Source organism: Gavia stellata, chromosome 3 (genome assembly GCF_030936135.1).
Source record: "Gavia stellata isolate bGavSte3 chromosome 3, bGavSte3.hap2, whole genome shotgun sequence".
NCBI classification, from domain to species: Eukaryota; Metazoa; Chordata; class Aves; order Gaviiformes; family Gaviidae; genus Gavia; species Gavia stellata.
Genome location: NC_082596.1, coordinates 73,434,349 through 73,461,385, shown reverse-complemented (window position 1 = coordinate 73,461,385; position 27,037 = coordinate 73,434,349). Strand labels below are relative to the sequence as shown.

At 37.0% G+C, this 27,037-nt stretch overlaps 1 protein-coding gene across 1 annotated transcript in view; it reads right to left on the bottom strand.

The window, feature by feature from the left end:
- GALNT1 (polypeptide N-acetylgalactosaminyltransferase 1) overlaps positions 1–27,037 on the bottom strand; it is a 71,002-nt gene that overhangs the window by 8,774 nt on the left and 35,191 nt on the right. The window contains exons 4-8 of the mRNA XM_059835965.1: positions 16,114–16,280; positions 9,725–9,932; positions 7,952–8,122; positions 6,348–6,465; positions 5,200–5,380 (exon numbers count right to left, since the gene is read on the bottom strand). Of these exons, the coding sequence (XP_059691948.1) occupies positions 5,200–5,380; positions 6,348–6,465; positions 7,952–8,122; positions 9,725–9,932; positions 16,114–16,280 (845 nt within the window). The remainder of the gene's footprint in view (positions 1–5,199; positions 5,381–6,347; positions 6,466–7,951; positions 8,123–9,724; positions 9,933–16,113; positions 16,281–27,037) is intronic.

Here is a 27,037-nt window from a genome sequence, read left to right as displayed (position 1 = left end):
TGCAAAGTATAGAGCATATCAGAAATTAAGTACATGTCTAAATCATTATTTCCTCCACAGACCGGTAAAATTTATATATGCGCAACAGTGACATATACCTGCCAGTGTTTTCGTACTTGTTTTTAAAGGGTCAGCTAAAAAAAGAAAAAAAACCACAAAACAAGAATTACATCAAATCTTCCTCCGATGAGGCAATTACACCAGACTCTACTGGTATGTGCATCATGAGGAAGACAATCATGTCCACTAGTTCTTTCAAATAGCTGGGTTTGGTTAATTAAAAAAAAAAAAATCAGAAATAGTATTTAAAAGTACTTGCTACTGTTGTCTTTACTTGACCATCCAACCCCCCTGCCCCAAACCCAAATTACATTAAAAGCCTGGACCTCCCTGATGATTCTATTTGCCAGACAGCTTGCTGCTTGCTGTGGGACTATTGCATGCTTTTTTTCCACATATATGCTTAAAGATGTACTCAGAAATAAATATTGATAAGGCAAAAAACCCCACATCAAAACATCCAATCACACCATCACCAGTTCTTTTGTACAAATGTAAGATTGATCTCGGCACTTGCTTGTGCTGTCACTATTCTTGAAGTTTGGTATGTAGTACCAGACTACTCTGATCAGTAATCTATAATGGTCTTTCCTTGTACCTTTACAAAAACATACATGTAATGATGTCTATCACTAGAATAATACTCCTTCAGTTTAACTTTCTTTTCCACCTTGTATTTGTTTCCCATCAGCCATGTTGCAACATCTCTGCCATCCTCAAAATTTCAAGAGCTGAAGATTTGCTTGCCAAGTCCAACATGTGCCAATATATTTATGCTAAACTGCTTCGAAAAAAGAAGCATGATGTTTTCATCATGATTATAAATTGCTCAACCGTTTTCAAAAGCACAGTATGAAAACTGTTTCATCTAAAACTAGTCTTCTGTTAAAAATCATAGAACTTGGTTTTATTTTTGATTAGTGACATTATTTACATTCCCAATTAATGCTAATAGGGAATACTTGCTGAAAACAAGAACACATGGAATCACTGAGCACATATTTTGAACCTAGGCTTAGCTACATTGCAAGATGTGGACTCAGTCCCTTCTCTGTCCTCCCTATCAACCATAAATAAAAAAGTTATCCATTTCCAGTCTGTACATACTGAACCTTGAATTACCATGCTTGGCTAGAGACAAGTGCATGCAGCGATTAGAAACTAGGCCTACTGATCCAGTTTTCAGGATAAAACTTCTATGATATCTAGATCTATAGATGTCTAAATGGCTCCTGCTCAGGTAATTCTGCAATGCTGTCTTTTCAGGCCTTCTGCCTGTCCACTTAGCCCGAGTGCAATGGAAGATACCTTCTGGGGCAAACTTCTGGTCAACAATAAAATTAATTTCCATACAAGCTAGAGGAAGCTCTACCCAAGCTCATTGGAGCTGATTTTCAGGATGCCTTCAGGTCACCAGCTGGGATGTGAGAGGCTGCTGAATGACAAGGATGCACGCTGGACAAGGAGCAGGGGGGTGCACGTAGGAGCTGGAACCCAGACTCACTTGCAGCATGGGGAAACCACACAGTCTGAAAGCATCCATGCTTCACCTTTAGATTAAGGATACCAACCAATTCTACAACCGTCAGTTTATCATTAATTAGTAGTTAGGAGAAGGTCAGGGGGAGGTAGTTGTGGTAAGCCAGCCTAATGCTTTGCAGCTGCTGCTGCGGAAAGGGGCAGCTTTCCCTTGCTCAGCTTCAGATTCCTGCTGCACCTCCTGTGCTGACATAGGTGCTAACTTAACCAGTGGAGAGCCAGCCCACAGGACAAATAATCCTGACAAGTTCAGCAAGTTGAATCAGTTGACACAGATGAACAATCAACAAGTGAGGGGAGGTGAAGCCCTATCACCTGCCATGAAAAGCAAGGCACTCTCCTCACAACAAGCCATTAGACTGACATCGCCATCTTGTGAAGCCTCACCTTGGACAATCCAGTGCTAGTATTTTAGACTGGAGAAAGTGATGAAAGGCCAGCACTAGAAATAAAGAAGTGGCAGAGTCCACAGAACAGAACGACCGGAGCCAGGTATCAGACTATTCACCTGCACGTGCTGGATCTGTTTTCTGAAAGCCTAAGAAGAAATGGTCTGGGAAACACCGCCCTGCTGTAACGCATGACTGTGAGGAAAAGTGTCAGCTATTGAGAAAAGTCTACAGTTAGTGCCATTACTGCCATGGAGAATAGCTGTTGCATACAATGAGACGGGCTTGATTTTGGCCGAGCAGCAGCTGCTGCAACACATTGCTGCCCAACTTCCATCTGTACCTAACCACTTCTAAGCAGAGAGATGGCTTCTAAAATGCATGAAAGCTTAAAATAGACAAGTAAAAATTTCTACTACGCTGTACTTATTAAAGAAAAAAGGATTACAGGCTTACTTTTCAAGAGGGCAGTTTTCCATTTAACTACATTACATCAATAGTAAAAAGTCTCTTGAGTTCCTATCATTCAAGCAGTAAGACTTTTTTTTCCCAGACAACACAGATTACATGAAGTGGGAAAGCTACCTGAGAATCTTAGGTTTGCTTTCCTGGACCAATCCCTCTGTGATTCACTATCTTAGGGGAGCAGAAAAGAAAGGATATAAAGGAGGAAATAAATTTCTTGTTAGCTAGGCTCAATGATGCCTGTCAGTATATTACCTCCTTCAAAATCCAATTTTCTCATCCATGTCAACTAACGAGAAAAAACCTGGGTGCACAGAGGATTGGCTGTTTTCCACACTCATCTGCACCCAGGCTTGCAAATCAGCATCAGCTTAAAAATCCTCACCTTGCTCCTTGCAAGAACTCATGACGCTGTCACAGTAATATTGAAAGTACACATTGTGCTAGCAAAGAGTTTCACAGGCTGCATACTGTACTATGCCAGAGGGTCACTATACCATCATTCTGCAAGAACTAAACATTTCAATTTTTATATTAGAAGGATACCTGGAAAACCAGAGTATGGCTAAATGAGCCAATGTAGCAAAGATTCACTAAGTTCTTAAGACAACTATTGGCCAGAAAGACTTACTGAAATTTACACTGATGTTATTTGCTGTCAACAGGTAAAATCAGGGTCTGCAACACTCAGATAAGATTGGAGATACCAGAATAACAACAGTAAGGTGTTTGTGAACTTCACAAAATAGTAAAACTTTCTGGTTAATACCTACTGGTTCTTCCAGCTTACGTGCATTTGAGCGGTGAGAGGCGCGAGTGACGCTGAGTACATTTATGTGTTCGTTCTCTGAACAATAGGTATTACATCATAGCTAAGAATGACCCATGGTACTAACCACTCTCTTCACAGTCCCAGGCAACAAACCAATTTCAGAATAACCCAACTTATTCAGGTACTAGATGATCCTATTCTTGAAACACTTGGAAATTCTAGTATCAAACTTCAGTGTAGCGTCAATACGGATATGGGTACACAAATGAGATCGTGTGCCAGTCAGCAGGTGCAGATGCTCTAAAAGGAGCTTGGCAAGAACATGTCCCTATCCAACAATAATTCAGGCTATTAGCATATGAACTATGCAGACATGCATCTTTCGAAAGGAAAGAAAATATACAGTGCAGTTACAGATAATTGCCTAAGCTACTTCCACCATTTCAAAAATTTTTACTGTATTCTATTTTAAATTAAATTCTTTCACGCCTTTTCTCCATCAGAAGAGTGCATGCATATTCCACAATACTGCAAAGCTATGAAAGTAAGTCCTATCAAAATAACAGTCCTACAAAATTCAAACAGTATAATTCCTTTTGTAGCTTACACCTACCACATGAAATGGAAGGACTATAGAGATTACATATAAAGTAACAGAGCTTTATCATGGTGTTCAGCAATTTACATTTGTTTTTAAGAATGAGTTTAATTTTTATAATTAGGTGTTCCAGCTACTTAGTACATTTTAAAATCTAGCTTGACATGGATGCATAAAAGCAATCTTAACCAAAAATGATTGCACCTATTTATATACAACTTTTCTGAATGACTATACATGTCATGTTTGAATTCATAATGCTTCATTAATAACAACACAGGGCAGTAATCATGAACTGTTACCTTCTGATTTCACCTAAAAAGCTTTGAGTAGTAGCAAGAATTATTTTTTTTAATGAAAATATCTTACACAGTCTTATCTGAGTAATGCATTCTCTTAAGACAAAAAACCACCATAAATCCACACAATCACTTGTTCTCACAAGTATTCTTAAAACCTGTAATCTAAAATTTGACACTGTTCAGACTCATATACATTGTATTACAGCTTTTAAATTTCAATATAATGTAGGTTTAATAAGCAAGTCATAAGGAGATACCAGTTTTAAAGATACGTCTTTGGAAAAGCAGACATGGCATACAGAACTACCATTTAGTATTTAAAGTAGAGTATCTCTAATGTCTCAAGCATTTAGAAAGGATGTCTGTTGCTACCCAAAGTTTGTGTCTCTCTGCCTTTTTAAACAACAAAAAATCCTGTAGTCGAAAGTAATATTTCAGTATTTCCCAGGCTTCCTTTCTTTTCCTGTTTTTTTTTTTCCCAGAAAGTTTGAGTTCATAGGAAATTTGCTCTCATATTTTACATCCTCTTGTTTTGTTAACATCCACTTTAAGAAACATAACAAATATCATCACAGTCAAGTATACTGGCAACTTGCCCCTATACTCTGGATAGTGAAGTGCAAACTCCACCAAGCCAGAAGATGTTAACTTCTACCACTCCAGCTACAGAGTTTCAGTTAAATCACTTCTGATCTATTCAGCCTGGAATGCCGACAACGCAGAAGCCAGAGGCCAAACTTCAGCACATTATGAGATGTATTTGGATGGCTAGTTTTCAGCACTACGGTTCAGCTCTTTGACATTCCACTGAGCTTTAATTCTATTGCACAGGAAGCTCATTCATAAATCATGTGCATGTTAAAAAAAAAAATAATGAAAGAAGAAAAAAAGACTTCAGGGCACATATCTGGCTAACAAAATTATTTTTCAATTAAGACCATCCTTTTTGCACATCTTACGTGAGCTTTGTCTTACAAACTTCAAAGCCATAACATTTTTATTTAAATACTCATGTTCTTTTCCAGTAGTATTTAATTCTTAATAGGTATTTCTCATAAGCAAAGACCTGCTTACCTGGGGAAATGATGTAAAAAAAGTTTTTGAATTCATCCATCCAGACTTCTGCAAGCCGCCTGTTATTTTTGTTGATTATCTGCCCTGTACCTCCAGGAAAGGTGTACGGTGTTGCTTTTCTGAACACATGCCCAACATGTGAACAAGTTACAATTTCCAAAGTGCCACCACACTGCCAGATCTGAAAGTGATAGAATAATTATTGCATAGCTTCAAGTTGTTAAAGTTTAAAAACATTAATCACTTGCTTCTGTTCAAGTTGAAGAAACAACATTAGTTGAGGTGTAGAACAAATACATACTGCATAGAAGAGAAATGTATGCCTGTTTCCTGCTCAACAGATAAAGATGCTCACAAGCCTGAGTAAGGTAGCATAAGAAAAGTATGTCAGGCCTCACAGCAATAATGCATCAGCAAGAGACTACTTTAGAGAACTGGGCAAGCTGACAGTGAAGGGAAATAAAAGGCTCACATGAATCACAGGGAAGTACAGGTGGTGATCTGTCCAAAAAAGTCCATTATAAAATAGAATCTCCATGTAAAAAAAAAAACCCACAAAAAACCCATACACTTCCCAAGTAAAGGTTTTGAAAATATTTTCGATTTTATTTTGGACCTTTAAAAATAGCAGATTCAGAAAGCTGAACTACTTCAGAAGTATCCACCTATATACTCTGAGCTGATAAGTAAAACAAAAGAAAATAGTGCTGTTTGGTAGGAACAAAAGTGAGAACACTACTGGTTAAGTCCACATCTGAATGAACACATGCAATCATTAAGTTAGAAACTCTGTCTTCTTGCTGTTTTCTAACAGAAGTGCTCACATTTCACTGACATGTTAAACCATGCACTGATGACATCACCCTTATGCTCCCCAATTAGCTTTTCTAACAGAACTTCTTTTAACATACATGCATTCATTCTTCAGAATGACCATCCCAATCACAAAGTTCTGCCAACTATTCACCGTGCACTTTCCACTGACAGATACAGTCTTTGCATATCTCCATTGGAGGAACTTGACAGGAAGCCAAATGCTAACTGCAACAGGAGAGGACACTGATGCAGGCAGCAGATCCATATTTTACAGAACTCAAGATGCACTGTCCTGAGTAACAAAACACTGAAAAAAGAAGAGTTTTACCTACCCTGAAAGAAATTTCTAAGTTTTCTCCACCCCAAATATCCATGCCAGCATCATAGGTTCCAATTTCCTGAAAGTAATCTCTGTCTATTGAAAAAAGACCTCCTGCCATTGTAGGTGTCCTGGGGGGTGGGGAGGGGGGGGGGGGGGAGAAGACAAAAAATAAGGGTCAGTCACTATGCAAACATATGCTTAAATACATTTCACACTTATACTGACAAAAAGTCTTTTTATTCCCAAGTTCCTAACATGTTCCTTCTCAGTAGGCTTCCATCCAAATTCAGTTACCGTTGGTGTACTTGCTAGCTCACAATTTTCCAGAGATGGAACCAGTTAGTGACAGTTCTTATTTTCTCACTTCAAATTGGAGTCCAGATAGAGCCCCTAGAAAGCTGCTGCCATTCCTGAGAAAGACTTCTGCCTCCAATGCTAGTAACTCAGAAACCAGTTTCTTACAGGAAATTTATACTTCTGGCAACTGTTCTTGAAAAAGTTGTGGAAGGCCATGAAGTACCCCGCTTGCTTTCACCATTATTGCTTTGTGCAAGGAAATTGTACAGTCAGGGTTACATCCAGGTTTTTCTTTACAAATTCCTTATTGGTAGAAAAAATAAAACTGTGCTAGTTTCTCCTAACTTTAGCAACATCTCCCAAATTTCCATTTTTTTTAGTCAACAAATACACAATAGGTAAATTATATATTAGGCTGACAATATAAAACTTTGTAGTTCAAGTATACAAATTATTTACACTTTTAGCATAAGTGTTTTTCTATCAGTAGTCGTTTTCCTGCAACACTTTGGGATTTTTCTGAAAGACACATAGATTGTGACCTAGCTTATATTTTAACTAGAAATTTATGTGGCTTTTTTCTCCCCTAAAAGGGAAACTGGGGGTGGGGTGGGGGTGGGGTGCGGTGTGCACGCAGGGAAGAGGGAGTGAATACAATTAGCCATATCCTGAGAAGACTTCTGGATTTCTTAAATGAAAACCAAACAATAAACAGTAAAGGCCATATCCTCAACTTTATGGTAAGTAAATATTGCTCACTTCTCAGAGCAGTAAGGCCAAAAAATGTAAGTTTGCAATTGTTAAAAAGTACACATTGCACACAAATTATCTGTCTTTGTCACTACCTTTGTCATAACATCTACACAACATGCAAGTATACATTCCCCTCCCATCCATGTGCTTTGAAGACATTAAGTGTATACATGTATGCACACAAATATATATACACACATATATATGCCAAAAATCGATGCATCTTTTCAAAATACTGTTTACTTTGTTAGAATAAGGTTCAATAAAAAAGACAAAAATAAGCTTCAATAAAACCTCATGTATCAGCATAAAAACTAGTTAAAAGCTAGTAATGCACCAGTAATTGACATAAAAATATTTCTGAAGTGACAAGCTGATTACTTCCTTCATTGCTACCACAAGTTACCAACAATCAATCCATGTAAAAGAACTTTTGTGCTGTTCCCTCAACCAGACAAAAATGATGCTACAATACAATTCAATAAGTACTTACAAGATTAACCTAGAAAGGATATGAGTAAACATCAGGTGAACATTTTAACCAATTTAATAATTTCTCATTACCTAACAGGAAGGGTTCGATCTCCTTTCCGTCGATCCATCTCTCTCTGCGGAACAGGATACCAACGAAAATTCAACTTCCAGTTGAATCCACCATAGGTCATGTCGGAACCTGCCATATATTCGAAGGTGTCATCGCTAATTACGTCAATGATTGGACACACTACTGTTCTCCTAGAAAAAGGAAAGAACCAAAACCGATTAAAGTGTCAAAAAAGGTGGGGCTTTTTTAATCGTGTTTTTCACACATACAGTTTAAATTTCCATAATGCCATCTCTTAACAAATGTACTCAATAAATTATTACCATGAAACATATTCACATTCTGTCTTGCTAATTAGAATTAATTCATCTAAAGGAAAATATGCTTTTCAGATACAATTTTGGGAATATTAGCCCTTTTTTTTAAATAGTATTTGCATTATTACCGGTAATAAATATTCATCCCTCTGCAGATGGAAAAACTGAATACCGCTTTCTCAGTGCTACACAGTGATTGTATAGAAAGCAAGAGGTTTTCATTTCAGTTAAGTGGTCAAAGTAACTTGCATGTTTTGAAAATAAAACTTGGTCATTAGCTCTGGGGAAGTACTCTTACAGCCCTCAAGACTAAAAAATTATAGTCATTGTTAACAAAGCATAACTACTGCATCGAAGTTGACAGAAAGAGGCCTCCTTGTCCATTGTCCTGACATTATTGAGACATATACTCAGAAATTAATTCTAATCATCTTAAAGACACTTAAGTAACCATCCTCAAACAGACTTCCTCTCATGGAAAGCTCTGTAAAAAGATTCAGGGGTTCCAACTAAATTTAAAGGACTTATTTAGTTGAACCATTTGCACGAATTGTGACAATTTATGTATCAAAGTCTTACAAAAAGTGAAGTAATGATAACTTAAAGGTTAGTATTATGTCTTAGCACAGTGCCGAACAAAGATTCTTTATTACTTCTAGCTTTTTCATCATGTAATGCTGTATTTTGCAACGTTAAATTTTAAAAGGGATTTTTATCTATAACCATAAGAACAAAACAGAGCTCTGTAACACCATACTTAATATCTAGTCTATTTAATATGCTGTTAACTAACAGCACACAGACTAGTGTGCCACTACACAGTTACTGCTCAGATGTATGAATATTTTATAAAGCAGATAATTTTCTCACCTGTTGTTTTTTTTTTTCCCCTCAATACAATTTCCATCACACTGTCATGGATATAAGTGTTGTGAGTATTGACTTATGATAGAAATATAAAGCTATGTTATTGCAGTGTAGATCAGTATGATTCAAGTAACTATTCTAACTTCGGAAAATACATCCCAGAAGACCAAGTCACAGCACAGATTTCCACAATACAAATACATTACGAAATAAAGAAATCACAATGAGAACCTGAAAACAGTAAACTGACAGTTTTTGTTCACAGTGAGATCAGGGCTCCATTTCTTCCTCAAGAATATCTTCCCAAATTCATGAAGGAATGGGCCAGGCTGCAGATGGAAAACCTCAAATTCCACTGCTTTCTCAACCTCATTCATGCTCAGGTCTCCTGCCATTTAACACATTATCCCATACATCCCAATATAGGTTTCACTTTAAATCAAGTTTTACTTTTAAAAAGTTGTACTGAATTAGCCTTTTATCCTTACACCAATGAGAATTTATCCAGCCCTTCAGAAAGTAGGTATTTGCTTGTAGGCTGTATTGTAATACTTGGAACATTTCTTAATAACCAAAAAAACCAACATGGATCAATACATGGATAATTACCTGTCAGCTTTGATCCTTGCCAGCAGAGGTTCAAGCCAGCCTACTGTACATTCACAATGAGCATCTAAGAAGGTGATGACCTGGCCTTTAGAAGCAGCAGCCCCCTTTAATCTGGCTCTAATCAATCCAGAACGCTGTTCCATTCGAATCACATGAACAGGTACTTTTAATTTTTTCACATAATTCTCCAGCGGTCTTTTCAAGAAGTCTGCAAAGAATGATCAAAACCATGGAAACTGTCAGTTACAGAGTTCAGCTTTTTTTTTTTTTTGATGAAGAGATTTGAATTAAGAGACATTTCCTTTCTTTTCTATCCTTTTCCTACTTTCTCAGCTAGTTTCCTCTGATGCTTATTCTACACTTCACAATATGCCCTTCCACATCTCCATGTGTTTCACTTGCTAGAGCAGGAAGTTCTTCCTCCTCTTCATTTCTTCATTATGGAAAACACAAAAATGAAGACAGTGTAGAATGCTTACACAGAAACCAGATGGGATAGGCAAGTTTTTATTATGGAGTAGATGTGACTCTTACTTTCAAAAACATATGCAAAAGTGCTCTTGGACATAACACTTCTCTACCAAGAAAATGATCCAACTAGCTAAACATAACGAATTACCTCCTACAGGAATGTAACGTACAGATAATTTATTTGCAAGCAGTTTAAAACATGATCAAATTCAGTTTTCAATTATGTTTTCTCTAGATTTTTCTGGCTATCATTTTGCTATTAAGTTATCACTATAACACCTAAAAAAACAAAACCAAAGACAAAATCAGCTATACATAAATGACTCTCTGTAACACCAACAAACCTCAGCTTAGCTGAGGAACAAATTATTCAAAATAGAACAGGCATAACTGACTACCATATGCCTTGAGACCCAAAATTATTTGCATTAAAGAGCTGCCAAATTAACCAGTTTTCCATTGCCAGGCACAGTTTTTGTCCGTCATGAAAAATTAGAATATGATGGATAATGCCAAAGGAAGAACAAAGAATTCAGGGAGAATGCAATTGACAGTCACAGAAACAGACTTCTGCAATAAGTTGCAGATTTCCAATCTGTAAAAAAGGCAAAATAGTCTTATAACACAGCTACGGAATATATTCAAAGCACACGGGAGTTGTACTACAACAGTGCAAAGCCTGTAGTAGGATTTAGCATAAGATAGTAAGTACCTCATATAAGAACAAGCGTGACGCTGGGGGGGCGGCGAGGAAAGCACGGCATGAACTCTTAGTGGCTGTTTTGTAAATCTCAAGAGGCAAAGCTGGCCTGAGGGTGATTACCATTCCTTACCACTGCTCCGGATGAATGAGTTCTAATTGCCTCCTCATTTTTTTCTGTGCACTGTTGGACTGTCACTAAAACCCCACAGAAATAAGTTCTGACACATCTTGAAAGCTGAACTGTGCTAAAAGAGCCTAAGAGGTTGATAGATCTTAAATATTTGTCTCCAGAGAAACTAAAAGCAAGTTAATTCTCATTTTGCATATTAACAGAGACTCAGATGAATAAATGTTTCTTAGTACAAACCAAGTGTATACGTCTGAACATTTTGCAGGCATTTTGAGGTTGAACACAGAGATCATCTGGCTGACTGAGTCTGTAGCAAATATAATCTCATCTCTTTACAGTGTAGCTTTCCAAAGCCACTAATTTAAAAGAACTAGGATCATGGTCCTGTTTATAGTTTTAATGTATATGGCTTCCATGATATACACAAAGAGAAAAAAAAACAGTGAAGCATTTCTCTCTATGCTAACTATCTCACAAGCAAGCCACACAAATCAGCATGTTCCTCTGCACATTTCAGGCATAGTACTGATAAGCTTTTAAAGTAGTCCTAACCACTTAAAGCTGAATGAATATGGGCTGTGACATTGGTCCTTGAATGCATAGTTACATTAACGGAATGATAAAATTCTGCCAGGAGGAAGACAAAGATTTCAATAGTACAACTGCAGCCAGTCAAGAACCAGCATAAAACAGAAAGTTATGTTACAGAAAGTCATGGTCAGCATCTTGCATATAAAAATCTTAAGTCCTACCTACATTTTCTCTGTAAAGTATTTCAAATTTCAATTTATCTTTTCAAGTACTTTTCAAATTTGTTTCCTCTAAGAAACAAATCACAGATGTATGCAGTGTTTTCATTATGGAGGGAATAGGGTTAAGAACAGTCCTTCTCCCATTTTTAACTGTCCATAAAAATATTCTTACGAACTACCACCTTGTTCAAAACTTCAGAAGGGAGTATTCCCAGAAACAAAACATTGTGCCAGACATTCAGTAACTGTGCCCTTAAAATATTAGTAGAATTTCAGCAAAATAAGCTAAAGGTAAAGCTTGATGTCTCATCCCTACAAAAGCATGGAAAATAACTCAGGCATCAAGATTTCTGGTGGTGTCATGCTACCAGCAGTTAGGGTTAAATGCTTAAATCTAAGCAGTGTATTCTTCCTCCAGAGCACTGTCTTAGAGCAATACACATCCCTCACAAACTGCTCTCTTAGTTCAAGTAGTAAGAGTCATGGACTAGTCATCCATCCAGAAACTGGTAACAGTTTCTTGTAAGGCAAGACTTGCTTTTTTCTTTAAAAAAGAGTATTTAAATAGTCTTTTAATGCATACATGTTGGCCTACAAAAAATGCCAGAATCAAGCTGTAGAGACGATTTTCTATATAAACCTATTGGGCATATTTATACTAAATCCTGTATTAAACACCCAAAGTTTTATGCATTACAGAGTCAGTTGTTTATGACTTACCCAGGATGACAGCTAAGCATTGCGTCATACAATTCAAACAGAGAGTGAGGTTTGATAATGTTAAAAAAAACAAAACAAAACAAAAAAACCCCAAAAGCCCACAAATACTTCTACTTGGGAACGGTAATAATTAACTTATTTTCAAAGGTATTACTTTAGTTTCATTTAACTCTTTCTGATGGATATTCCTTTCAAACTTTTTCTGTATCAAAAGGGTGCATAATTTTACCTAGGACTATGGACAGTTTAAAAAGCATCTTCTGTGGCACTAACAGAACTAAGAAAGCCAAAAAAGCAAATATATTCAGTTCAAGTCAAGTAAGTGCGTAAGTTGAAAAATACCTTGCCAGTTCTATCACTGAGTCAAGTTTATATGAATAAAAATGAAAAAATAAGTTTCAAATTTATTTTTTTTTTAATTAAACTACAATACAACAGAGATTTGTCACATATAAGCATGCAAACACAGTTTTAAGTGTGAATACTTTTATAAGACATTATCAGCAGGAATTTAGTTTTGGTTACATCGCTTTGATCTATATCTATATAACTAACTTCTGTGAGTGTACTCCATCCTGATGCAATCTGCCTACCACACTTGGCCATTCAGTGCTGACCTAGTTTTAAGTACTGACTAATCCCGATTTCTCCTGTTAACGTTTTTTGTTTTTAAATCGTTACCAAAGATCAATACTTTAAAACTAAACATGCAATTCTGATCAGTAACTACAGAACAATGATACAGATATGTCTCGTTTCTCCAAAGCTTTTCTTTTTGGTGTAAGAAAGTGCATGATATTATGCAAATTCATTCTTCTAAGTGCATGACACTAGCAGGTACAAAGTGTGCTTCAGGCAGACTGAATGCTTACTTTATTCCAATTAAATTGACTCTGATGCTAGAATTCAAAATGCACTACTCAGGCTGAACATTTTCTTTTTCTGGAAAAGTCTGCTGTTTTAGTTCAACTCAAACAGAATGCTTAAGTAGCATATGCTAAACCCTTCAAATTTTCAGGCATCATACCCTTCTATTTTGTTTAATGTAAAAGTATGCTTGCTGGAACCATAACAAGATTTTGGAAAACAAAACAAAAAACTTCCAGTAATTGTTGAAAATAACTACAAATAAAAGATGCTTGAGTGATCCGAAATGAAGATCACAGATTTCAAAACTAAATATTGTAATAGGTTCAATAACAACATCAAAAAAAGTCTGAAATATCTCTCAACCTGGAATTAAGTTCCCTTGCTTTTATTACCTAACCCAAACCCAGAAACAGAAAAGTTATCTACAGAAAGTCACATGATTTTTTAACTGAACTATAATTCTACTTCATAATGAGGACATGGCTATTGCTAAGTTAAAATTGATTTTTTCTAAATCAGAAATTATAGAGGTAAAACATAAGAAATATTGTGTCTACATTATTTTAATATTAGCTTGCTCTTTATTTCTAGGTCATATTGAAAGCTGACCTGCCACAATTAATCATTAGCACTTATTTGAATTAGTGTCAAGGACAATTTTGACAAATGAAACAGAGCGCACTTGCAATATACTTTGTTTTCCTAGCAAGAGTCTGTGCACAAAAGCTAACTAACCAAAACAAATGTACTATCTCTGTTCCATTAAGGAAGCATATACCTGTACAATAACCTAGTATAGGCACTCAAAATCCAAATATCAGCATCCGTGTTAAAAAGAGGATTGCTCCCTGGGAACAACTCCAAGAGACGTGAGCAGTTTCACACACATTAGAACCAAAGAAATCTGGAATTTTTATAAAAAGACTAAAAAACTACAGGAAATTGAGGGGTGTAATTACAAATTCCCCACAAGTGAAAACAGTAAAAATTTGATTTTGTGCCTTTCTAAAAGCAGAAGTTAATCACACCTCTCATCTAATCTGGAACACATTTATATGGTAGCCTTGCTATTTGCATGGGCACTCCTCCTCTGCTGCCAGAGTGTAATTGTATTTAAGGCCTCTGTCCCTTCTCCCAAATTGCCCTGAAATTGGCTGAAGCAGTTAAAGTTAGTATGTGGTAAGAAAGCAGAAGCAAGCGAGGTGCCCAAGAGCGGAAAGGAACACAGACTGGTACGAGTGCAAACACAACCTGAGTGCATGAGCTATGCTTCTTTAGGAAAACAGGTTGGTCAGAGCTCAGTTAGCTGATATGTTCTTAGTCTACTCAGCTCCTCCACAACCTATTCTAGACCTACATGGTTTGGAATAGGTCAGTTAATATGCTAAGGTGTCATACACACATGCAACCTGAAGAAGAAACTCATTATACTTTCTACCACGTTAGACATGAAGTGCAAAAATCTACTCATAAGTTGTTCAGCTACAAAAACTCCTGTTAACCATTGTAATGGTTACTAACTATCAGAAAACCTCCTGTTGTTAACCACTGTAATCCATGAGCCACAATACTACTTAGACAATATGGTCCGAAATTTAGTGTCTCTCTTCATACATAGATCTTGTTTAGACAAATATTGTTGTTTAGACAACAGTCAGCCATCTTACTCTGAAGTTGGAATTACCATAAGCAGCAGAATATGGATTTTGCATCACTGGAATCAGAAGCATCAGGCAGAGATGTCAGCACACTGGGTGTAAAACCCTTCCATGACTAAAGCATGTGAATTCCTGCTCATACAGATAACAGCCTACAACTGGTGGCCGCCAAGACTTTTTTCTAGTGGCATACTAGCTATTAGTCCTAGTGGAAAACTTTCAATGTAGAAATATAGAAAAAAGGGTGATTCAATATAAAAATATAAAAATGTTTTAGATTAAAAAATCATAATACCCTCTCATCTCCAATAACAAACATGAGAAAAAAAAATATCCCTCGAGTTATACTTTATAACCCATACCATCGAGGAAAAGTAAGCAAGGAACAAGCCAAATATCAGCTATTAAACAAAATGAAATATCAAGTATCGTCTAGAATATTATTTTTATTTCTACTATACTGTAATTTACAAAAAAAAAGAAAATAGTAAAAACTAAACAAAGTATTTTACTTTAAGAAAAAAATCAGCTTCAAGTTTTGTCTGTTAATTTCATTACACATGGAAAGATTAATTCTGTAGCATGGAGTTTTCATCTGCAGCATGAGATATTAAAAAGTGGAATCTCTTACAGCATAAAAACTGAATTTCAACTTTCCATGAACTGAGTCATCAAAGTTAATCCCTCTGAACACCAAGCTTGATGGTGGTAGTGACAGTAAATTTGGATGTGTGCAAGGAATAGAGTTGCCTTTGCTATTATTCACCAGGTGATTCAAGTATTAAATGCCCTCAAGCTTTAGGAATGTGTTAAAATTCTAAATGCAAAACATGAAAGCTGTAACAGGATAAACCCACTAGCAAACACAAACTCTACACTGTCAACAGAAAAGTAAACAGACAGATAAACTTACACTAGTTTTCGGTGGAGAATGACCCACCTGTATTTCAAAATGGGCATTTCTCACTCTGCCTTCCCCTGCCCCAGCTACTGTGTTTTGCTGAGAAGAGCTAAGCCCATAGAAAGTCAGTCTCAATTTTTGAAGTAAAAAGAGCAGCAAGCTAAGGCATCGACGTTATCATTACCTCTTTCACTGGCATCATCAACGAGGACGATTTCTTCCAGCATGTGTCGCGGTGACCGGTTTATCACACTATGAACAGTTCGTAGAAGTGTACTCCAAGCCTCATTGTGAAAAACAATGACAACGCTTGTCGTGGGAAGGTTGTCTGCATACACCTTCGTTTTACACCTATAAACAAAAATATGGCATATATTTGTAAAGGTCAAGCCTTCAGTTAGAACTGCAATTTTGAGGTTTATTTCTGAGTATCAATACTAACATTCATGATGTATCAGTCGTATGCAAAGTATGACAAAGGAGCAAACAGTGCACAGATTTATATTGTTACCTAAAACACACTTAGACTTTTCTGTATAGATCTATGTATTCCATCCTACCACTAAGAAAGGGGAACCTCAATTCAATAACCAACTCTAGAAATGAAAGAGACATCCATACTGCTAACACACGGAGATGATAACGGATTATTTATTTCCACTACTCCTATTTTGTGAAGAGTAGCACGTCCAAATACACTAATCCAAGCACGTAATTTAGGCTTGCATTCCCTCAGCGGGCAAGGGGGAAACCCTAGTACTGCAATGGGGACAGAGGGGGAACAGAGACAGACACACAAGATAAGAAATGGCAAACTTAAACTAGGACGTAAATGCAATAAAAAGCATATAATGAACAAAACCACATAATAACTAAAAGAGGTAAAGAATTCTGGACATAGTTGATGTTCGGAAAAAGCCAAGACTACGAGCATGCTACCTATAACACTGGTGAGTTAAGTATATTTCATAATTTAATGTGTTTATATTACACAAAGAGGGTTTTTTTTTTTCTCCTCACTGTATACACATTGGAAGTGCTATAAAGGTTCAAATTAAAAGAGAATTATATTCACATTCCAAATTTAGCATGGAAGACCATAGGTTTAGCTCTCCTCACAGCTTATATATAGGACATTTATGCAAAATATGACATACACTCCAAGTAACCCTACATGCAGCCAACATTTTACACTCCACAATATTATTTTGAAGCAAGTGGTACTTTCAGTATCTCCTACAAAAATCAATATGCTGTACATAAAGCAGTCTTAACAATTCTGAAAATACAATTCTGGTCTAAAAAAAAAAAATCATGCAAATTTAAGTGTTCCCTACACATTCAAATCACACAGAGAAACTTACATAAGATTTGATGGTACTACATCTTTTAGGAATCAAAGCTAAAGAGATATATGCAGATCTCCAACACAAGGGAAACATTGAAACGGAAAAAGTAATATATTCAATGGAGCTTCATTCCAACAAAAAGCTTTTATTAGATCCCAAATTACCGAGTCGATTCACTGTAATGTAACCTGATCTAAATGCTATTAAAACACGTTAACAAGTATTCGTGACTATCACCTTAACAGCAGTGCTGTCTGAGGGCTTGAGAAGTAGGTAGTGCATATCCTCTACCCTAAATATATAAAAATAATACTGAAGGAACAGCCTGCCAATACAGGATCATGGTGTCAGCATCTAATCCCACCCCAACCAGTGACACCAGGAACGTCAGCCAAAACTGGGCTGCCAACATTTTATTTGCTGGGTAACTTGGTTAGCCAGAGCTCTTCTAAGTGAGAGAAGCTCTCATAGCACATAGGCATTTCAGCTCTGAGGTGGTGACAAAAGCCCAATATGCACAGAGATCCCAGAAAAGATCAGTATGTCCAGGTACAATTGAAGAAATATCTGGAAAAGCTCCTGTAGAATCATGTTTCATTTCTGAGAACTGCAGCAGTAGGATCAGGCACTATCTGTCTTCAATATTATGCTTATCATACAATTATGGCCAAATTTAATTATTCACCACACTGAAGCAAACAATATAAAAATCTTTAGGGAAAGCAGCCATATATCCCTATGTTTTCCGATTTAATTCATGTGTAAAAAAAACAACTTGCAAAACATGCCAACTGATAAAGTTATTTCTGTGGTATCACTTGAAAAATAAAATAGCTTTTCACAAAAATGCTATGAATTCCAGATGAAAAATTCAATCATAAGCCAAATAATTTCCCCCCCATGTTTGCCACTTGTTCAGCCTATTTTGCTACTTTTAAAACAAATTCTCAATGTTTTATTCCTTCTGCTGCACTGCTCCCTAGACCAGAAAATAACTGTCTGATTGTAGACCTTCAACTACAGTAGTAATACAAATCCATCAATTGTTCCTCTACTTTTTGGCAGAATATTTGTAAAAAAGTTACGAGAAGCCTGTTAGCAATTCTCTGTGAAAAGCAATAACAACATGTCATTCACCAGGAATATCTTGCTGGGGTGGCCACAGGATCTACTACTGTAATATGAAATCTCTCATCTTCAGTCTTGCCTTTTTTTACTGTCTTACAGAAGATTTTACTTTACTGAGCTCAAATCATTGACTTGGTATAATAAAATACAGCTAAGTGATCAGGGACTACCATGTTTATAAACCATTATGCTGCCTGAAGTATAAATATATCAAAACATTTAAGATCCATCTCTGAAGGAGAACTTTTTATCACTAAGAGGAAGGCTCACAGGAATTTTTTGGGACACCCCTCTCCCCTGCAAGGCATTCACACTGCCCTGTCCTGCAGAAGGTGAATATCCACCTTTCCATAATGAGACTTGCCTATTCTCACCCCCAGAGATCAATAATTTAAGAGTGACCCTAGACTGGCTTGTTTACCAATATGTAAAAGGCTGCTGTACATAACACAAGGGTGTTTCATAACAAAACTGGCTTGGAATTTTTGAATGCTATCCTTAAAGTGTTTGGTGTGAAGTTATTCTGGAAAGATTCGTTGATACAGGCAGGACAAAGAATTAATAGTACGATGTCTGATTTTTAATACTCTTTTCACCTGCCTTTCTATATATACACCTTTCAGGTATGTTTGTACAAATTTTTGTGAATATATACAAATAAAAAACCCTGGTTTTAATTTTGAAAACACTGACATACACTCCTTCGCCTCCAGGAACATATTGCTGCAGAACATAAGACAAATAAAATAGGACAATTGACGCCTGTGATTAGAGCATTAGCCTTCTATGTAAACCTCATGTTTTATCCTTACTAACAAGCATTTAAATTAAGAATCCTTTTTGTCTTTCATTTGAAAACAAGTTACCCCAGAAAGAGATTACTACACAATTTAAAATAAAGCATTAGTTTCAATCAAGAGTTATGCAACATTAGTAGCAGAATATAACCACGAGGGGTATGACACATAGGGTATGAATTAAGGACAATTTGAATTTTAATTAACTACTAACACATTATGTTCCTTTTGTTGGATCATGCCTTAAACAGTTTTAAAATTGAGTGCATAATATTAGGAAGGCATACCATCTCCAGTAATTTAATGAAGACTCCAAACGGCAGTTGAGAATGTCTACTTCATATGGAATGCATCATCCTTTCCTTAATCTATGGCATTCACCATGCAAACTCTCGGCTAATGTGACTCCATATATTATTTAGATTGTGGAAACTCCCCCAAAATGTCAGACATTTTAAATGCAAGCAGAGACTTACTGCCCTATTACCTAAAGACACAGAAAAAGAATAGGCCAGTTTGTTAAAATATGATAAAGACAAAAAGCCTAGTTAGTCTACATTTCTTGATGTACACATTCCAATGCTCAAAACAGTAATGTTCTTTATTTCATAGCAAGTCTCCATCTCATGCACTGAAATCACAACCTTTAGCTGCATTAGCTTTGTAATCTTCCCTAATATTTGATCTCTTGCTTGTAATTAGGAAATAAAATGGAAAATTAATCAGGAAATAAAAGTTATCCAAGATCTTTAATGCCCCATCTGTGGTGGATTCCTTCCCCTCCGCCCCCGCTTTTTTCCTGGGCCACTCTACGATCTCAGGAATTCCAGCTAGGCCTTGGCCTTTTTGCAATGAGTTGGGCAGTTAAGCATCCCTTGACCATACCAGAAACTCTTGCATGGCTGAGGTGGGGAGCAGCACTCACTGTACCAAGCACTCCTATTACTGGACTCAAGGTGGGTAACGAGAGCGGGAATAATCAGTCATCCCCTGACAGCCTTGGAACACCCCTTACCTGGACCGTAGCCTGAGTGGAATGGTACCAGTGTTACTGGAATTCCAGTAACTTCCCAGTAACTTGCTGATGACTAAAGCCAATCATCTTACAAACCTATAAACAGCAATCCCAAGTAAGACCCTCTGACCTCTCCTGGACGTCAGTGGGCTGTGACCAGCATCTCCCTCTGAGTGGGACGCCTCTCAGATTTTCACGAACTCTCCAGTTTGTGAAATTTGGAGGACCACCAGCGAAAGCTGGCGACAAGACCTGGGCTAAAACCCTCTCCTCCTCGAGGCTCAACCCTGGCCCGTTGAGAAATGCTAAGACATTTGAAATAAATATTTCACGGAACTCGAAGGGAATTTTTAACAGGTATACCTTTTCATACATATATATCTATCTTTGAGTCTCTATGTGTGTGTGTGAATCAATTTATGTACTTAATAGCAAGTATAATACTACCATTCCAAATATGTAATCAAGCCACTGTTGTGATTGCAGTAAATTCTAGCAACTCACTCTGCAAATGTTAAACTAATCAATGATTAAGTGCTGCTAAGATTTTATGATTTACCTTAAACTGTGAATAAACCTTAGACTGCTGCTAAAATGCGTATAATCCTTTAGATGTAAACAGCTGACCAAGTCTGAGACTAGGATTAGACCTAGCCGCACCTAGAATCCTCCCTGAGAAGGAGTTTAGAAAGCAAGGAGGTCTATTCTGAACCTCGTGACTCAACGGGAGGGTCTTCCCTACTCTTTGTATCTCTTCCACTAGACATAAACCGTTGTTCAAGTCTGGGACTAGGAGTGGACCCAGCCAGTCTTCTCTGAACCCCATGACTCAACAGGAGGATTTCTTTGTCCTTTGTACCCTTCCTTTCCTTCAGACATGAACTGTTGACCAAGTCTGAGACTATATCTGAATTCAGCCACACCTAGACTCCTCCCTGAGAAGGAGTTTAGAAAGCAAGCGGGGCCATTCTGAACCTTGTGACTCAATGGGAGAGTCCTCTTTACCCTTTTCTTTCTCTGGTCTCTCTGTATAAATCATTCTCATTCGATCCTAATTCGATTTTCCTTTGTATATTTTAGTAAGTAATAGAGTGAACCTTGCCATTGAATTCTGTTAAGTCGCATTTTTATAAACTCCTATTAAAATTGCTTTTGCCAATATCCTTGACAGTGATTCTTTAAGCAGCCTAAACCACTCATTTGCGACACCATCAAAATTGGATTTGAGAAAAAAAGTTAAGTTTACAAGCTATACTTTTAAAAGTTGTTTTACAAAAGAGCCACAGGACTATAAAGACATTAGTCTACTCCGACCTTTGTAAGATGCTCATACACATTCTTCACAGAATTTCACCTTTTTGCAATTTTGCATCATATATTCAGAATACTTTGGCCCAGTTCCTTATAACTACATGGTTACTCCTGGGTCCATCTCTCCCCAAGAGCACAAGGCAATGTAACAGGTTCAAATCCTTCATAACTTGAATTTAAGTTTAATGGACTAAAACTGAAGGAAGGAGGACAGATCCAAGCATATATAACATCGCTAAAGAACAACAGTCACAGCAAAATAAACACAAGTTGTTGTCCCTAACACCCTGTAGCCTGATTTCAAAGTTTTAAATCCATTACAAAAGTTTTTAAAATGGAAGGCTAAAAGCAACTGAGTTGTGTTATGCTTCTCCATTATTGTAACTTTTTGTGAAGGTATTAATTGCATATTATAAAGAAGCTCTGCACGATTTAGATAGGGAGATGTTCAGAAAAAAAAAATCTCAAAGACAATTTTATTCAGTGAATTATGTATAGCTACTTGAAAACTACCTGATGCTACTTCAAATGCACTGGAAGAGCCTCTGAATAAACCGCTTTCTTACTTTCTCTTTTAGCCCAGGGTACAAATAGTCCACAGGAGACATTACAAAAATAACCAGAATAGGCATCAAGTAAGGCAAATCTGTCCAAATAAAATTAAGCCATTAAATCTCAGAGTTTAATTGCTGCTTCAGCACAATCTTGCCCAGAGAGAAGACAACTCTTCATTTTGTGCTTCCTACAGCGCCACACCCACATACTCTCAACCCTCCTCCACATCTGGCAGAACTGGAAGCCTCTCTCTTCTCTCATGCCCGTGAAGGAATGAGAAAAACATACTTCACTGCAGGGACCAAAAAAAAAAAAAAAAACTACCAGGCAATCTTACAAGACCCTTCATTTGAATTCCTCAGAAGGTGACATTCTGCTGATACCTAGCTGCTCTGCTCAGTGCTCGACTCAAAGATCAATAAGGTTTACCCACTCTAGCCATCGGCACCCAAGACACACAGGTGCCAGAAACTCGGGACACCACCCTTCACTATCCTAATGCCACCTCTTTCAGTTTACTGTTGGGACTTTCACAAACACTTCAAATATTACCTTAAAAAATATGCAACTGGGCAGCCATCTTATTACAGAGTAGTACTTGGCATTTTATCAATACTATGAAATGGCATTCATGGATCAATTTACTTGGAAATTATTCCTAAAACCCAAGATTGAGTGCTACATGTGTAATATTGTCATATCAGGAAAGACAAATATTTACAATGATAGCAGTGATCTATTTGCACACCCTTCAAAGTCATGCTAAAACATTTCTGAAAGTAATGTAATAAAATGGGATTTAATACCCTGATAGCTCTTCAATACTTTTGCTTCATAGGATAAAGAATCACACCCAAAAAAAAAGCTACAAACAGGGTAGAGGGCTTGTAGGAAATCAATTATACTCTACCATAATGTTTATGCAGTGAGACACGATGAGGAAAACCTCATTCACTGAGGCAAAACATGAAAAAGATTTTAGGTCATTTTCTAGAAAGATGTCATAATTATATTCTGCATTAGAAATAAACACTAAATATCTAAATACTACAGGGCAGATCTCTACCCCTTTTGATGCTGCCAACAGGTTATTCTCCACAGAGGAGCAATGAGAGGAGAAGTAACATCGGAATACTTTTATTTTAAATTTTCAAAACGAGGCCACTCATGCTTGCCTAATCACAAAAATCAATAGACTCAGACACTACCTAAGCCACGATTTGCTATTCCTGATACCAATTTTATTCCCAGATTCCACCAGCCTTTCATAGGAACAAGACATGACCAGTAATCTACAGTGGCTCAAAAACATTAACAGCAGCAAAACACGTATGCAATCATTTTCTAGCCCAGTGCACACAGCCCAGAGCACTCTGATAAAGGACAGAGATGGAACACAAGCAAAAGTGTCTCCTGTGCACTAAGCGGCTCAGTTGGGAAATTCCAGTGGAACTCGGATGGGAGCTCGTATGTACAGTATGACAATGCAGCGCTGATGCATTTTTGAAAGCTGTACTAGGAACAGACTGGGGCAGGGAGGGAAACATATTTAGTCAACTTACAATTTTAGTACAATCTTTTATCTTGTATACTACAAGCAGCAGTTATAAAAAAAGCTATAGTTATAAATAAACTGCACCCCAGAACTCAAATTTGACAAAGGAATAATTTAAGTCTTGCTGAAAATCAGGTTAGAGCTGAAGTTTTGAGGACATGCTACACAGCACAGCCTCTGTAATAAAACTGTTTAATACTACTGATGCAGTACAAACAGCATACTCTTCAGTATTAAAATATATTGGAGTCTCTGGGAAGTAAGCATAAGTATCCTTAGACTTGAAAATACACATTTATTTTCTGTTGAGGTTACCAAAGTTAATGCCAGATCGATAGAGAAGACAATCAGAAAATCTGAACTCCTCTCATGAAACCTCAGGCTTTAATTACTGATACCTAATGAATATTGCTGCAGTGCCATAAAGTGTCAGTACTCCATTGTTTACCCGTCCATTTGCCATAAATTATAGCCTGCAATAAAGTTTATGTAACAAAGCTGAGACGCAGCTATACCCAACATGAAAACTTCTCTCTACTTAAATCATGGATGAAAACAGTTTTGAAATAAGACTCAGAGTCACCCTGAAGCTGCTGAGACTGACCTACATTTCCATCAGAGGATAACGCCCTTTAGCAGGGGTGGCAGAGAAAGTGTCAAAACACTACAGCAAGAACCACCAGCAGTCAAGTGGTGTCTTTCTGGTAGACACTGACTTAGTCTTTCCTGGATATGAGCAGCAGCCTCATGATACCATTATGAACAAGGGTGTTAATAAATATGCTTCTGACGTAAACTTTAAGAATACCCCAAGCCCTCAAACTGAAGACAATTGGGCTGGATAAAGATCTAATTTTCACACAGAAACAACACAGCTAAAAGGGCTAAAAGCACTTCTGAGAAAGACGGAATCACTGACTGTCGCAACATGCCAAACCACTTTTCACTACAAGGACTTTGCATACAACCACAGTTTTAACTTGTGGCTGCACAAAGAATTAAGCACTGCAGATAAGGTTGCAACGAAACTTCATGCTACCCCTGAAGCTGCTTCTTCCAATCAAATCAGAACAATTTGGTTTAGAAAGAGGTCTTCATTTCTATAAGTCATATCACAACTCCAATTAATCTTTCTGAACAGGTGACCTGAATGCAGGCAAATCCCTTATTCTTATTTAAACATTTCCATCCAGCCTGCTTAATGTCTGCCTTCAATAGTATTACGTAATTTACCTGACATCAAGAGTATGATATTTTCCTTTCTTCTGATCTCAAAGATTTGGATATAAGAAAGGTCGCATTATCTCATGAGTGAAGTAGAAATCTTCTTTAGACCCTGGAAACAAAATCCAAAATGGTCCTTAAAACCATTGTGGTTACAGAATTCAAGCAGAATTTCACAAAAATAATCAGCTGCAATTGACAATTTTTCTTATCCTGAAAGTGATCACAGGAAAACATCTTTTGACAGAAGCAAAACCAATTCTGTCCTCAAAGACTGAAATTGAACCTTAAGTTCTCTAGTCAAATTATTTTCCATATTTGACTGGCTCAAACCACGTACTTGAGCAGGATATGGCTGCTCATCCAAAATGGAAGACACTCATAACTAAGAATGAGATTGCCAAGTGTTTGTGTGTATATACAGACACACACGTGTATATATGTGTCTATATATAAAAAAAGTTTACAGGAAGCAAGCTGACTTTTAAAGTGACTTTTTTTTCCCTCTAAACTTTCTCTAGGAAAAAGATTTATAGGTCATTTCTTCCAACTAACTCATTAAGTCAACGTGAACAAGAACACTTCCAAATGTTGATTCTACAGTGGGCTAGTAACAAGCTATATGCACCACAAAAGACAGATGAAAAAATATTCCTGCTTGAAAGAATTGTAAAGTCTTTAATACCTCACAGGCTTTCAGACTTCCAGCATGATACTATTGAAAGTTACATTGCTGCTCATCAGATCGGTAGATTTCCTTTGTAGATGCCAGGTTAATTAACAGCCTGGATTTCTACCTTGTAACAAAACGTTGAATAAACTTCTGAAGTCTTCTACCACCTCTGTTGACAGCTTTGCTCTTTTTTGTCATCTTTTACATCACTATGACCTGAGCTAAATGAATACCAAAAGGTCAGAAAGCACATCACAATTTATGGCACTATTTAAAATCCCCATGAAGTCATGAGGATTTTAATACACACTTTCTGTAACAGTTCCCCCTCCCCCACCATGTTCCACCTAATCTGGTGCAACTGTGGGCTGCCGCCAAAAGCAATAATCCCACTTTTCACCATTACAGTTTTATCCCATCCTGTTCTTTGCACCCCATCTGGTAATCATACAGCTGCTGGGTGTGTTGCTTCAGTTTGCTGATTCAACAAAATAAACTTTTTTCCCCTTCTTGGTGTGCAATCCTCCATCCAGTCAGTGAATGCCAAAGCCACGCAATCCTCAGATCATTATCAACAGAAGCAGTGAGAAGACTTCTTTTGGCTGCAGTCCACATTTACACCAGATTATCTGTAGTGTAAAACTACCCCCTTAGCTCTTCTCCTGAATTAAAATAATTAAGAGAGCACACCTTAACAAGCCTCACATAGAAGTAAATACTTCAAGGCTGTCATTTAAAAACCCCCTAAAATGTCACACATTTGAGCTCCAAGAGCATGCTCTTGCATGTGTGCCTTTACTAGTTCTACCATGAATAGGTTTACTCAAACTATTTTCCTCACACATGGATTGTGTAAACTTTACGAATGTGTCATATTATGATTCAACTGTAGTATCTTAAAGTATACAGCAAATCAATTTGTTTTGAGAAGTTAAGAATCCAAATCCCAATGTATTCTCACATGTATATTTCAGGCTTAAAATCAACAATACATTTTTAAAGTACACATAGGTAAACCAGACTGCAGACCCATAACTGAAAAGCATTATATTGTATTATATAATTAACAGTGCCTAAATCTAAATAAGTTTCTTTTTAAGCAAAGAGATGATGGAATTAGTCATACGAAGGACTTACTCAGAAACAAACCCAGCATAATTGCTATAAACTCCACAACATTCATGTAAGTTAGACTTAGAAGAATGGCTTTTAACCCCAGGAAAAAAAATCGTCTACTTCCTCTCGATTGTGAAAGTAAGCTTTGCAGCAGGAACTGAGCAGGGTAGACTGATTCAGTAAAAAAACCTTCAATAATAACTTAAACCGACCACATGACTGTACTAGTTAAACATTAAGGTCTTAGAAATCTGCATCTTATTTTTCTATTAAGTGGCTGAAGTCATAGTTCAAATGAATTTAGACACAGTTCACTCAAATATGTAGGGCCATCTGGATAAAAACTCTGATAGTGTTAGGGTATAATCAATACCACTCAAAATCC